This window comes from Microcaecilia unicolor, chromosome 9 (genome assembly GCF_901765095.1).
Source record: "Microcaecilia unicolor chromosome 9, aMicUni1.1, whole genome shotgun sequence".
Classification (NCBI taxonomy): Eukaryota; Metazoa; Chordata; class Amphibia; order Gymnophiona; family Siphonopidae; genus Microcaecilia; species Microcaecilia unicolor.
The window spans coordinates 60218470-60233767 of record NC_044039.1 but is presented as its reverse complement, the minus strand read 5'-3'; the positions used below and the strand labels follow the sequence as shown (position 1 = coordinate 60233767).

General features: G+C 45.3%; 1 protein-coding gene across 1 annotated transcript; it reads left to right on the top strand.

The window, feature by feature from the left end:
• The first annotated feature begins 4197 nt into the window (after positions 1–4197).
• On the top strand, positions 4198–5860 carry LOC115477058 (putative nuclease HARBI1). The gene is made up of 3 exons (XM_030213673.1): positions 4198–4596; positions 4719–5070; positions 5481–5860. The coding sequence occupies exons 1-3, from the start codon at positions 4198–4200 to the stop codon at positions 5858–5860; spliced, it is 1131 nt and encodes a 376-aa protein (XP_030069533.1).
• Positions 5861–15298: the final 9438 nt, after the last annotated feature.

The window sequence follows — 15298 nt, the reverse complement described above, 5'->3', positions numbered from 1 at the left end:
GCCTTTCCCGAGTTCCACCTTTTTCCTTGTTGGCACCAATCTGGAGCGTTCTCTGCAGCTGCACGTGGTTACTGCTTTTGCGGGGACTACTTAAGGCCGGCAGTTCTCTGTACACCTTGCTTCGGCTTCTATGCTTATAGAGGTTTGGTGCTCATCTCGTGCGCTCCATTGCTTTACTTGCCTACCGTTACCTGACCCTTGGACTGGACCTGATACTTGTTGCTTGCTGCCTGCCCTGACCCTTGGACTGAACCTGATACCTGTTGCTTTGCTGCCTGCCCTGATCTCTGGACTGTACCAGCTCACCCTTTGAGTTTTCTCCCGCCTTGCACCTCGCCTGGTCTGGGCAGCCCAACCCCGTCCGGTTCCCGAAGTCCTGGTGGCCACCTGCACCTGGGGGCTCAACCCCTGGGGAATGGTGGTCGCTTCCCAGGTGAAGCTAGGGGTTGTCCGGCTGCCTGACCGAGCGCAGCGCGACTCTACCCACCATGCTCAGTCGGGGCACAAGAGCTCACTGCTCGAGTCACAACAGGACCATAACAATGGGCAACCATCTTTCGTTTCAATAATACGGTCGGGGATGCCCAAATCATTAAATTTAGGTCGACTTTAGAGATGGTCGTCCTTAGGTCATTTTTGAGATGGTCGTCTCTGGTTTTCGGCGATAATGGAAACTGAGGGCGCCCATCTCAAAAACGACCAAATCCAAGCTATTTGGTCATGGGTGGAGCCAGTATTCTTAGTGCACTGGTCCCCCTCACATGCCAGGACACTAACCGGGCACCCTAGGGGGCACTGCAGTGGACTTCACAAATTGCTCCCAGCTGCATAGCTCCCTTACCTTCGGTGCTGAGCCCTCCAACCCCCCCTCAAAACCCACTCCCCACAACTGTACACCACTACCATAGCCCTAAGGGGTGAAGGGGGGCACCTACTTGTGGGTACAGTGGGTTTGGGGGGGGGGTTGGAGGGCTCAACATTAACCACCACAAGTGTAAGAGGTGGGGGGGGGGATGGGCCTGGGTCCGCCTGCCTGAAGTGCACTGCACCCACTAAAAACTGCTCTAGGGACCTGCACATTGCTGTGATGGAGCTGGGTATGACATTTTGAGGCTGGCATAGAGGCTGGAAAAAATGTTTTTAAATTTTGGTTTTTTTTGGTGGGAGGAGGTTAGTGACCACTGGGGGAGTAAAGTGAGGTCATCCCCGATTCCCTCCAGTGGTCATCTGGTCAGTTTGGGCACCTTTTCAAGGCTTGGTCATGAAACAAAATAGACCAAGTAAAGTCGGCCAAATGCTCGTCAGGAACGCCCTTCTTTTTTCCATTATTGGCCGAGGACACGCCCCAGTCCCACCTTCGGTATGGTGCTGACACGCCTCCATGAATTTTGGTCGTCCCCGCAACCATAGGCAGTCGGTGGCCCAACTGTTTGGGGAGGCTAAAGGGGGTGGGGTTAGGGTGGGGCTTACATCCATAATTGTCAACACACAGAAAAAAAAAATAAGTACAACATCCCAAATGTGAAAAGTTACCAGCACCACCCTAATTAGTGAGATTGAAGGTTAGTAAGTGAAAGTTTTCTTGCAGTGTATTCGGTATATAATTTTGTCATGGTGGAGAAGAGACTGAGAGGCAGATGCACTAAAGCTTAATGAGCCTTTTATGACCCTCCAACGAGGAAAATTTGATCCGTTGCATGCATCAAAGGGCTTTTACCGAGGAAGCCAGCAGCTAACGAAAACGGAATGGAGATGAGCTATTAGTGTGAAAACCCCATTGAAACGAGATGCACCAACCTTTTCCGATTGCCTGTACGCAGGAAATGTAACGAGAGGTCCGGACCTCTCGTTAGGACCGCTCTGTGCCAGGAAAAATCGTAGAGTGAATAAGCAAACAAACTGTGAGCCAAAACCAGCGCATTAGCACAGCTAAAAGCGCTGTGATTGGTCGAAAGCCCTTTGCATAACATATGTACCAAAAGTATGGGAGCAATTTTTTTTTTAAAATAAAGCTTTATGAAAACGTGTAATAACCACGTCAATATAGTGCGTGCGTATTGCCGTGCTATATAGGCGTCATTATGGCTGCAAGAGGGAGAAAACCTAATTTCTCGGACCTCGATGTCCTGTGGCTAGCACAACTGTTTACAGTCAATGAAAAACGCCTTTTCCCTCGTGCAGGCAAAAGGAGGGACATCATGAGGATGGACCAGGGCTGGAGGACACTGCAGCGCTTATTTAATAAGCGCAGTTGGTTCCCAAGATCTGTAAGTGGGGTACAAATGCATAAAATAAATAATAAATAATAATAATAAATAATAATTGACTACACATGTATGTGAAACGTGCATCATTGCTTTTCCATTGTGTTTGTCTACATCTGACAGGTGGAGGAACTTAAAAAACGGGCGAGGGCACTACGGAAGGACCACCCAGGATGGCTCTGTGAGGTCAGGGCCAACCTCGATAACAGCCCAGGTATTTTAACGTTTCACGTGAGTCTGCTCCATGACATTTGATGATTCGGGGTGTTATCACAAAACTTTTATCATCCATATTTGTCTCTACAGAAGTGTCAGAGAAAGAGGAGGAGGAGGAGGAGGGTGACGATGACGATCATGATGTCGAGAAATCGTGTCATGACGACGACGATGACGACGATGATGATGATGATGGTGCCGGCGAGGGGTCCCTGGCTGGTGTTGTACCTCCCCGCCCTTCTGCTCCTACCCCTGGTCCCCACCTCTTACCTTATGCCCTTGTCCGTCCCGGCCCCTCCTCTCGTCCCCCCCCCCAAGAGATCACGGAAGACCATTCTGCGTCTCCCTGCTCCAACATATGGCCCTTCGCACTGTTCCTCTTCTCCACCCCCAGCACACTTTAGCCCTCCTGCCTCACCCTCCCAGCCACACGGTCTCACCACTCCTCCTGGTTCCCCTTCCTCCCCCCCCCCCCCCCGCAAATTCCAATCTTCCCTCCCGCTACCCCCTCCTTCGCTCTCCCTCAGACTTCCCTCACCATTTCCCAACACCATGCTGCTGCCTCCACCTCGCCTGGGCAAGTCACCCTCGTACTGGAGAGGTTCCAGGTGGAGCAAATACCTGTGTATGGTGAGTTTTACAATTCTACTCCTTGCCCCAAGTGCCATCCCCTTGTCCCCCTTGTCCCTTCCTCCATTGTCACCCATTACTCCCCTCACTGTGTGTACAAGGGCTATCTGTTTGTATGTGGTGTTCCGCGCTGTGTGCGTCTGGTGTTGTAATACAATCGGTACTAATAATTCATGTTATTGTTATTGCGTATCACGGTGTGTGTGCATTTAGAAGCTGCTCGTGGTGAACCGTTCTGACAGTCGTTCTTTTGTCTTTTCTGACAGGTGGCACAGTGGACCTCACTGGAGAAGAAGAAGACAGTGAAGATTCGCCATCTCTCCCCCCCCTGCACCCGTAACTGTCCACCGCAGTGTCTCGCCCATGTCCCCTGCTCCCACCCTCTGCTGCTCCACCTCCCATATCCCCCCCAACCCAACTGTTGACCGTGGTACCTGTACCATACCTCCAGCTCCTACCAGTGACCGATCCACCTCCACTTTTTCTCCCATCCTCGAAGACCGCGCCACATCTCCCCATATGCCTCTCCCCCTAATTAACCTTCCCCCAGATGAGCTCCAGGACATGGCCCAGACCCTGCGCATGGGAGGACAGGCACTGGCGGACCTTGCCGAAGTAATCCAGTACCTGTCCTCCAGCGTACAGCGCCCTTGAGATCTTCTCCTCCCCCTTTCCCCCCTATGTGACCCGCGTTTAATTTGTTCACCACCATCCATATATTGCCCTCCCACAAATAATCCTACTTCTTGTTTTTTGTACTTTGCTCAAAGTTGAATATATGAAAAAAAAATAATGTTATCAAAAAAAGTTGCACTACAAAAATATATTTTAAAAGTTTCTAAGTAAAGTCGCACATAAAAAAAAAAAATATATATATATATATATTTCTAGTTTAAAGTTTGAAATAAAGGCTTTCAAAGGTTGGGCCGTACACGAGCGAGAATATGTGACGTTTATTTTATGCGCCACCATGGAGCGCCGGCTGATTGGCTGCTCGTTTGGCGCTTAAATATGACGTACATTCTGCGCGCTACAGAGAAGCGTTGGTCCTCGTGTTTCCCCTGCTCGCGAATTGCAAAAAGAAGTCATGGATGGTGGGTTTTTCCTTGCACAGTTGGACTTTTTCCCTGCCATGGATTATGACCACATGCAGGAACAGGAGGTAACAGAAACCATTGTACAACACCCTGTCCACGTTCGCCCACGCCGGCTCCCCCTCCCACGTGTGTTTCGTCAACGGCTGGTTCTGGAACACATGTCAGACAGAAAAATCGTGGATGACTACCGCTTGACCAGAACAGCTATATATCAACTGTACCATGAAATTAGAGATGATATTGACCCAACCACACATAGATCTCACGCAGTGCCTGGCCTTGCAAAGCTGCTTACTGTTCTGCAGTTCTTAGCCACAGGGACATTCCAGCATGTGTTAGGGGGTAACAGCGGCGTGGACCAGGCAACTGTTTCAAGACATCTTTCGCAGGTAATACTACGCATTTCGCTACACCCTATCCTCATCCCACCCCTCCTCCATCGTTGTGCAACCCCCCTTCTGCAATGTATAAAACATGGATAACCAATCCAAAAATTTGCACTGTGTTTCAGGTCCTGCACGCACTGAAAAAATGCGTTCGCCAGCACATAGCATTTCCCACAGGGGAAGAAGAACAGAGGAGGGTCAAGCAGGACTTCTACAAGATTGCGCGGTTACCCAATGTCCTAGGAGCTATAGACTGCACACATGTTGCCTTGACCCCGCCTGCGGATCGAGAAATGCAGTATCGAAACCGCAAGATGGGCCACTCGCTGAATGTGCAAGTGGTTTGTGATGCAAACCTTAGGATCCGTGATGTTGTTACACGTTTTCCAGGGAGCTGCCATGACTCTTACATATTGTCTAACAGTGCACTGGGAAGGAAGTTTGCAGAGGGGCAGATTCAAAACGGATGGCTTCTTGGTGAGTTGCTTACATTTGCTTTACTGGTGTGGGTGATACTACAACTAATACTACTACTTAACATTGCTGTATAGAACAACACACATGGAAATTCCAAGCCGCCATTTCTTTATAGTGCCCTGGTGGGCTAGTGACCACTTCCATCTTTAGTCCCGCAAAGAGCACACTGCTTCCTGGTGAAAGGCGGAAAAGGTCACTATACCAACGGGCTACTTATAGGTAAATGTGTGTTAGGGGGGAGAGGAGTTAATAAGCACATTTGTGCAAAACTCGGGCCAAACATGCAGATCTAACAAGGCGGAGGTTTGCACACAGGTGGCTGTGACTTAGGACATGAAAAGTTCAATACGGATATTTTGCGACCCTTTAATATTATGTGCTCACAGTAATGAACTGTTGTGTTCCTGCAGGGGATGCTGGATATGGGTCGAAAACATGGCTACTGACCCCGCTTGCAGTGCCCCGGTCTGATGCAGAGAAGCGTTACAACGAGGCACACATTGCAACAAGATGTACAATAGAGCGCACGTTTGGGGTATTGAAGAGCAGGTTTCGCTGCTTGCACATCTCTGGTGGCTCCCTGCAATACTCCCCTGAAAAGGTCGCTGACATAGTGCTTGTATGCTGCATGCTTCATAACATTGCACTGAAGCATCACCTTGACATCGACATTGTAGTCCCTCCAGAAGTGGACATAGCCTCCTCGGACAGAGGAACAGATGCAAGCAAGGGAAATGCTGTGCGCCGGAAGGTTATCCATGATTTCTTTTCTGAACCTCGCCATCCTTAGTAGCCTAGTACCACTTGTATGACCTGTCTGTCATATTCCTGGTCAAGGAGGGATATAGGCAAGTCCCACATAGCCTGTGTCTGTCAGTTAAGAACATACAGACCAAAATCCTCTATCCCTCCTGGAATGGGGAACATGTCAGCACAGAACTTGCATATGAACGGTGTGTCATTAGCTGGTGTCAACAGATAATGCTATGGGGGTAACATTGCAGCAATACTATGATTAGCAAATCACTAATTGTCACAACCTACGTCCTCATATAAACTTATAAAAGAACATCGAAACAGTTCAGAACAAATACTTTTATTAATTAAACAGGAGAAAAAAAAAAAGGAAATGTTTGATATATGTTCCAAATTCGTGCTGCATTCAATATTCAAAGGTAGGTAGACGGGATGCATTCATAAGCTGGAAAAGACAGCATAGCGAGATGTGTTTCTATCTCCGTCGGACCATGTTCCGATGTTCCACAGCACCTTCAAAACAACAAAAAAACCAATTACAATTTGCATTTTACTGTTTTGTTGTGGGGGTGGGGGGGGGGGGGAAAGAAATTATACCAAACCGTTTCAAAGTTTTAAATATACCTGTTAACAAACATTTCAGACAACCCTTTCACATGGCGACAAAACAACAGTGCACAAATGTCAATAAAAACTATCAATGCATTTCACAAAAATATCCCCTGTTATGTAACCACAATTGGAAAACCTCTTTTCAGGCTCCAAAAAAAAGGGCTTGCACTCCCCTCCCACAGCCCCACTGGTTTCAGTCTGCGGGTAACAAATGAAACTTACTATCCAATGACTGGCTGTTACAAAGCCGGGGTACATGTGGGTATTCCGTTGTTCTGTCGTCATCGCCGTGTTCTGCTGCTCTGTTGCTGCAATGAAACAACATAAAATTAAACTTCATATGTTGCAAACTGTGTACCAAGTTAAAGTTTACGAAGGTTGGAGGCTACCGTGACAATTATTGAAAAATAAAGGTGAATAAATGATCAAACAAACTTTTTGTTTGTATGTGTCGCACCCATACTTACTATTGAGAAACAGGCTGCCACACAGGGTGCGCACTGGAGGGTGTTATGTTGTTCTGTGCTCCCGGCTGCGGTTACAGCGATCCTGCCTGCAATTAAATGAAAAAGGAAGCAGGAAAATGTAAATAAGCCTGTCTAAAATAAAGTACAGAGACAGGTCGACGGGCCACTCAATAACCCGAGATACTTACTCAGAAAGGGAGGCCCTTGCGACCACGTTTTCGCCTGCAGACCCTGCACCTAGCAAAAAAAAAAAGTGGGGGTTACGGTATGCACAGTGTGCCAAACAGTAAAAACAAGGAATTTACAAAGGGCATTAAAATCCTGTGCGGAAAAGAAGAGGCCACAGACATTACCTATAGGAGGCTGAGAAAAAAAATAAACACGATGGCCGATGGGAGACAATGAAGGGAGCGTGGGAGGTACACCTGTCTCGAAGCCTGGAAAAAAAAAAAATTAGGCTACAGTACATACATCTAGATCGTTTAACAAAGAAGTGAGTACAGAACAAGTTATTAGAATACTATACTTACTTGCAACTGCACCGTTGGTCGTCCGATGCTGCAATGGACTCCAGGCTGTAAAAGTTTTTTGGAAAAGAACACACACATTAGACGAACACTTTAGAACAGAGGGGATATATAATATGTGTTTGTGGATAACATATATGCATGGAAAAATGAAAGAAAATATACCATTTGCAGTGCAATAACCCCAGGCGGAGTCATCGCGCAGTACAGCACGCTGCATCCCCCTGATCTCCTGTTGGAGATCCATAAACATCTGCCGTTGCTGCTGGGAATACGCTCTGGTAAGATTGCACAGTTCGCGCAAAAGAACGTTGTTCTGGTCCAATAAGGCGTTTGTTTTATCCTCCGCATTCTGCATTTGTGCACAAATGGCAGTTGTGGAATGACGGACACGTTCTGCCACTTTTTCAAGCAGTACGTTTATACCCTCATTCCACTTGCCCTGCCTGTCCCACAACTTGCGTCGTGCCTGCCATTCCTCCGCCGGGGTCCGACAAGGAGGGCCCATGGGCGATTCAATAGAAGAGGATAGGGGGGTGGTTGGGACACCGAGGTCTAGTGTCACAGTTTCAGTATCCTCCCCATCCTCTACTCCCACTGTAGGGGTCATCAACAGTACACCTAACAAATACAAAGGAAAAAACCATTACACGGAACATCTAAGACACACAGTCAACGCCGACGTTAAATCTTTGTTGTAAACAGGAAAACAAGTCTGTACTCACGTGCTTCCTCTCCCTCCTGTTGTGTCGCACATGGTGTTGCACACCCTGCTAACCATGTCGAACATCCTGGGACCGGAGGCTCAGTGCCACATGGTGTTGCTGAGAGAAGATATGATAGAGGTATGCCAAAAATGTACATTATAAGCGACTGCTGCCGTAAATAAAAAAAACCAGCGAACAGTGGTGCTACAAAAGGTAGAACACAATAGAAACTGTGATACAATACGTGGAACTGCATCACTGCTATACCAGGAAGGGGAAGAGTTGGAGTGACTTGTACTTTGCAGAACATCACAGGTAGTACTGGAAGGGGCAGAGGGGGGCAGGCTTCTCATCCAGGCTGTTATACATGTCAAAGAACACACGCTTGTAAATGTGGTTGCCATGCTCGAAGGTTAATGACAATAATCATGTAGTTATGTCCCCTACAGCAGCCCACAGAAAATCATCAGTACTCACCACCTTCTGTGTCCTCAGATAATCTTGAATGTTCTAGATGTTCACCTACAAACGAAGACAAATACAAGGTACATTCAAAACCACCATCACAAAGAGGGTCCATACCCAAACACACCACGACTTAAGCGCAACAGTAAAATATTCAAGTTCCATACCATCAATTGTATTTTCCGAAGTGTCGTCACCAGTGCATAGTCCAACCACCTGTTCACGACCAAGGGTGGCCAACACTGCCTCCTCCAGGGAAGTCATCTGCAGGGCACATGGAGGGCCACCACCTGTCCCCTTTCCATGGTTCCACTTGTTCCGAGCCTTGACTTTCACCATACCCCTGAAGTCCTGCCAACGGTGCTTGCACTGCTCTAAAGTGCGTTTCCGCACACCAAGAGCATTCACCTCGTCCACAATCCTCCCCCATATCCTGTTCTTCTGTCCAAGCGTCAACCGGGACTTTTTAAAGAGTTGTCCAAATTCGTCACATACACCGCGAATCAATACTTCAAGCTCTTCCTCCGCAAATTTTGGAGCACGCTTACGCTTGCCATTGACATTAGGGCCCTCAATTGTCTCCTCATCCTCCTCACGCCACGACACATTATCCTGCATTGCTTCATGAACAGAAAAAAATGTAGACCTGAACAGACAACTAGCAGAAAACTCTAATTATACCACATTCATAGGCTGTTTGTAAGGCCATACCTACCTATGCACACTCTGTATATGAACGAATTAACGGTGGAACAACGCAGAACACACCTTGAAAAGAAAAAAATTTAGACGTTAAACAACAAATAGCAGCAAATCGCAATCAATGCATTTCATAAATTCATGTGTGCCTCTTACCTATAACGATTTTTGGGAAAACAAAAAGGATGAAACCACATGTGGCACACACCTTACAAAAGGGAAAAATAATTTATTAACGGCAAATGCAGTGAAATCACGGTTTACAACATCAGACGTCTTACCCACCTTTGTTTTAAAAAATACAACGTTGCACAAAGGAAGGAGAAAAGCGCGAAGAAAAACGAAGCAGGGCAGTAGCCCGGTGATCGCCTAAGCTGCAGCGACGCGATTCCTACACGCTGTGGATGCACGCTGAGGACGCATGTTAATGACGTCAAGATGGGTCGCATATTACCCACGTCGATACCGTGTGCTTTACGAATTTGCAACAGCGCATGCATTTTCTGCTCCGCTACGAAACTGTCATGCATCCGACTTTTGAATTACGAATCGGAGTTTGCAGGTGGGGTTTCTTGGTGCATTCTTTGTTTTTTTGAAATCGGTAAGTGCTTTAACGATTTAGATTTTTTTACGTTTGGTTCCTGCATCTGCCTCTGAGTCCCAAGGAAGGGCTGCTGGTTATTGACAAGACATGCTTCTATTTTATTTATTTGCATTTGTATCCCACATTTTCCCACCTATTTGCGGGCTCAGTGTGGCTTACAATACATTGTAAAAGATGGAAGTGCAGTTGGTTGCAGTACAATTATGGATTACATTGTGAAGAATTATATAAGACAGAGTAAGTTCAGGATATTCTTAGGGGATCGAACAGTGGAATATAACAGGGGTGAGTTGAGAGGGGGGCAAAACATAATCGAGGGAACAGGGAGGTCTGACAGTTTTGTCAGTGGGTAGGGTTTAAGAGTGGTGAGAGCGCGGGAGTAGAGGTTCAGAGAGTGTATTGGTGCGTGTCTATGAGATTGTGTGGGCTTTATGTGTTTTGATCCTTGCCGTAGATTTTCTCGAAGAGATAAGTCTTTAGTAGTTTGCGGAAGTCGGTCAGTTTGTAGGTCATTTTCAGGCTGCGGGGTAGTGTATTCCAGTATTGTGTGCTCATGTATGTGAAAGTCGATCTGTGCAGTGCTTTGTATTTTATGCCTTTGCATTTAGGGAAATGGAGATTGAGGAAGGTTCGGGACGATCTTTTAGCGTTTCTGGGTGGCAGGTCAATTAGGTCGGACATGTATGCAGGGGCTTCACCGTGAATGATTTTGTGGACTAAGGTGCATACTTTAAAAGTGATGCGTTCCTTGAGTGGTAGCCAGTGTAGTTTCTCCCATAAGGGTTTTGCACTTTCGTATTTTGGTTTTCCGAAGATGAGTCTGGCTGCTGTATTCTGGGCTGTTTGAAGTTTCTTCAGTATTTGTTACTTGCATCCTGCGTATAATGAGTTGCAATAGTCCAGGTGACTGAGTACGAGTGATTGCACTAGACTACGGAAGACAGATCTTGGAAAGAATGGTCTAATTCTTTTCAGTTTCCATATGGAGTAGAACATTTTTTTTGTTGTGTTGTTCGCATGAGTCTCGAGAGTTAGGTGGCGGTCGATAGTGACTCCAAAGATTTTTAAGGTTTCTGAGATTGGCAGATTTAGTTTAGGTGTGTTGATGGCGGTAAATTTGTTCATGTTGTATTGGGAGGTTAGTATGAGGCATTTAGTTTTTTCTGTATTCAGTTTCAGTCGGAATGCATCTGCCCAGGTATTCATGATGTGTAGACTTTGGCTAATTTCGTTAGAGATTTCATTGATGTCTTTTTTGAATGGTATATATATCGTTACATCATCGGCATATATATGTGGATTGAGGTTATGGTTAGATAGAAGTTTTGCCAGGGGGGGTCATCATTAGATTGAAAATAGTTGGTGAGAGGGGGGATCCTTGCGGTACTCCACAATCAGGTGTCCATGCAGCTGACGTAGTTGAGTTTGATGTGACTTGATATGAACGTGAGCTTAAGAACCCCTTGAACCAGTTTAGAACATTACCTCCGATGCCGAAGTATTCGAGAATGTTTAGTAGGATTTCGTGGTCTACCATATCAAAGGCACTTGACATGTCAAATTGTAGTAGGAGTATATTGGTGCCGGTTGCAATCATTTGTTTGAATTTGGTCATTAGGGTAATTAGCATGTTTCTGTGCTATGATTTGACCGGAATCCTGATTGGGAGTCGTGTAGTATGGAGAACTTGTTGAGGTAGTTTGTGAGTTGTTTGGTAACCATCCCTTCAGTTATTTTAGTTATTAGTGGTATAGATGCTACTGGTCTGTAGTTTGTTATTTCGCTTGTGTTTTTCTTTGTGTCCTTGGGTATTGGGGTGAGTAGAATGTTTCCTTTTTCTTTTGGGAAAAGTCCGTTTTGTAGCATGAAGTTCATGTGGTTAGTTAGGTCAATTAAAAATGGATTTATATATCATAAATGACATATCATATTTTAAACTCAATTATTTCAAGCACTTACCATCACTAAATCACATACAAATCTATTGAACAATTTGAAATCATATTCTCCAAAATATTCTAAAATCATGTCTGATGTTATGACAGACAAACAAACTAAAATTAAATTAAAGTGTTGATGTCACTTCAGTAAGGCCAACACACAATCCTTCAACTGCAAAACACTATGCACAAACAGCATTTTAGGGTGGATAGCGTTCACAACGAGCTCTTTTATTAATGACCAGACAGAGATAAGAGTTTTCAATTTTGGCACAGTATAAGACATCACAAGAACAAAATGGACTGCATTAGGGGCTTATAGCACATTTAGTTATGTTTAAACAAAAGAGATCTGCATGAAACAAAATATTTATTTTTATTTTGACTTATAAACCCTCTCTCTCTCTCTCTCTCTCTCTCTCTCTCTCTCTGCCCCAATCCAACATTGCCCCACTGTCTTGCCCCTCCTCCCTGTTCAGCAAAGGCAAAATATAAGAAAACCAATGGACTGCATTAGGGGCTTATAGCCCATTTAGTTGTTTAAACAAAAGAGATCTGCATCTGCAAGAAACAAAATATTATTTTTATTTTGACTTAAAAACCCTCTCTCTCTCTCTGCCCAAATCCAACATTGCCCCACTGTCTTGCCCCTCCTCCCTGTTCAGCAAAAGCAAAACATAAGAAAACCAATGGACTGCATTAGGGGCTTATAGCCCATTTAGTTATGTTTAAACAAAAAGATCTGCATGAAACAAAACATTTATTTATTTTATTTTTATTTTGACTTATAAACCCTCTCTCTCTCTCTGCCCCAATCCAACATTGCCCTAGTGTCTTGCCCCCCCCCCTCAGTTAAGCAAAGCAAAGCAATAAATAAGAGACCCAAATACTCCTCCCCCTCAACATTTACCTGCTTCTTCGGCACTTGCTCGATCTGCTGCTGCCTCCGCTCCCTCCCTCCCTCCCTGTCTCGGTCAGTAACTGACTGTAAATAGTGGAACCACGTGCTGCAACACTCAGGCAGGCTCACAGTCACAGCGAGGCTCTGCCACCAGAACGGAAGGGCAGCAGGAAGTGCATTGCAGTTACAGGGGGAGGTTTTATAATTGTTCTGACGACGAACTTCATTCCTGCACCGAATTTGAGAAGGAGGCAGGGGAAGGTAATGGTTGGGCAGCCTCCCCAAGCCTCTTATACGGGGCGCCTATGCCCGCGACAGAAAGCAGTTGATGACACCCAAAATTGGCTTTCCATTATGCCGATTTGGGCGACCTTGAGAGAAGGACGTCCATCTCCCGTTTTGTGTCGGAAGATGGGCGTCCTTCTCTTTTGAAAATTCATCTGATTATATCAGGTAATGGAAAAGAAGACATTAAATTTTAAAAACGTGGTGAGATTAAAATGTAAAAAAACACTGAAGAAAGGGGAACAAGGAAAATAAGGAATAAAAAGGTCAAAAAGAAGAAAAACATAAGTTTGAAACAGGAGTCTTGATCTTCAGGAGTAAAGGGGAATATCATATCAAAGAAAAATGTCCAAAGAAGTAGTACACAGTTCGTGAAAAAAAAAAGGCGATAAATAGTGTCCCAATGTTGGCAAAAGAGTAATGCTGAGTAACAGAAAAATATGTAAATGTTCAAAGTCCAAAGGGCAGTTACTCAGGAGTGACAGAGTCTATGGAGTCTTCTGATAGCAGAGGAGGAGGAACAGGAAGTGCAGATGATGTCGGGGAAAGGTCAGATGGACAGGGTCGAAGGTGGGTGAATGACAAATCTCCTTCAAGTAATGCAGCAGTAGGGATAACAGTCTTAATATGGTAAGGTCCAGTATAGATGGGATCTTTACAGGTCTTGTGTGTGAAGTTCTTCCGGTAGACTAGGTCATGTATATTATTTCCTCTTTTTAGGCCTGTTACTAAGGGCTAGGCCTAAGGCCTATACAGTCAGTTTGGTTCTCACAAGTTAGCCTACTAACTCAGCATCTTGTGTAACAATCATTGCCTTCTCAGGAGCTGAGAACTGACACTTCATAACATTTGTTTGCAGCTGAGTATGTTTTTCATATAAGGTGGATGTAACCTTGATAGTTGCTAAGGGACTGAGGACACAGTGAAGCTTACCAGTATGTTACATTTGTGGAGAGAGGCAGAGAGAGGACACAAGAGTATTGTTCTGACTGTGCACGCAGAACAGATAACTGACTAGCCAATAGGTACCGATTTTGCACGTGAACTCCCATCAGGAGAGACTGATAGAATACATGACCAATCCAACCTAATGGTGCTAGTTTATGGGAAATCACATGATTTATGAGAAATGGAATTTGCAACAGTATATATGTGATGTCTGGGAGGTGTTAGCTGAGCAGTCCTTGTCTTTCAGGATGCACATTTGCTGACTGACAACCTGCTTCAGGGAGAGAACTATTGCTTGTATTTTTTTGGCTCTGTGATAATAAAGGTAATTACTGACTGCGCCTAACGGAGTCTAAGTTCTCTTTCTTATTTTTCCAGCTGTTGGGGCTGTAGTGCTTTCTCTCCCTGTGGGGGCTAAGGGACAGAAATACACAGTCACCTGCTTGGTATGCTGGAAAAGAAGAAGAAACAAGATGATTTAAAGAGGAGCGGGCAGCAGTAATGTGTTGGAGGGCAATCCTGAGGTTATGGATGTAAGTAGAAAGAATCTGGACGAGAAGGGGGTGTGTCCAGAGAAGGAACAGGAAAATGCATTGTACGTCCTGTACAAAGTTCAAAAGGAGTGAGTCCAATGGAATGGACAGGAGAGGAACGGAGTAGAAAAAGGGTGGTGGGCAAGACATCCAACCAGGAAGTGCAGGTGGATTACATCAGCAGTCGTAGGCGTTGCTTCAAGAGACCATTAACAGTGTTCAACCAGACCATTAGAAGTAGGCCTGTAAACAGAAACAGTTTTGTGATGAAACATCAAAGAAGAAGAAAGAAAAGCATTACGGAAGTGAGTACCATTGTCAGTAACAATACGTTTTGGAAAACCAAAGCGTGGGATAATTTGGTCCAAAAGAGCATAGGCCATATTGCGGGCATCTTCATGAGAGCAAAGCAGAACCTCAAGCCACTGAGAAAAAGGATCAATAAAAACAAGGAGATAACGTTTTCCATTGCAAGGAGTAATCATATCAGTAAAATCACAGTACCATTCAAGGAAAGGTCCAGTAGGTTTGGGAAAATGTCCAGGAGGAATCTTAAGAGGTTTAGAAGGTAAATTCTTAGTACAGACAGAACACTGAGCAACAACCTGAGAACAAGTAGAGGTAATGAGATGGGACCAACGAATGTGGTGTAGGTCATTTTGCATAGAAGAGGAGGAACGATGGGAGGAATAGTGTAAATCATGAACCAGGAGATGAGAGGAGGGGCAACAAGGTAGGCCTGAGAGATGATCTTAAATTTTAGTACAATCCAAATTAATCCAGT

Bases quoted from the DNA above. Each gene is read 5' to 3' on its own strand.
- LOC115477058 (XM_030213673.1), top strand. From the start codon at position 4,198: ATGGATGGTGGGTTTTTCCTTGCACAGTTGGACTTTTTCCCTGCCATG. The intron at 4,597-4,718 runs GTAATACTACGC...ACTGTGTTTCAG, and splicing joins TTTCAAGACATCTTTCGCAG to GTCCTGCACGCACTGAAAAA. The intron at 5,071-5,480 runs GTGAGTTGCTTA...GTGTTCCTGCAG, and splicing joins TCAAAACGGATGGCTTCTTG to GGGATGCTGGATATGGGTCG.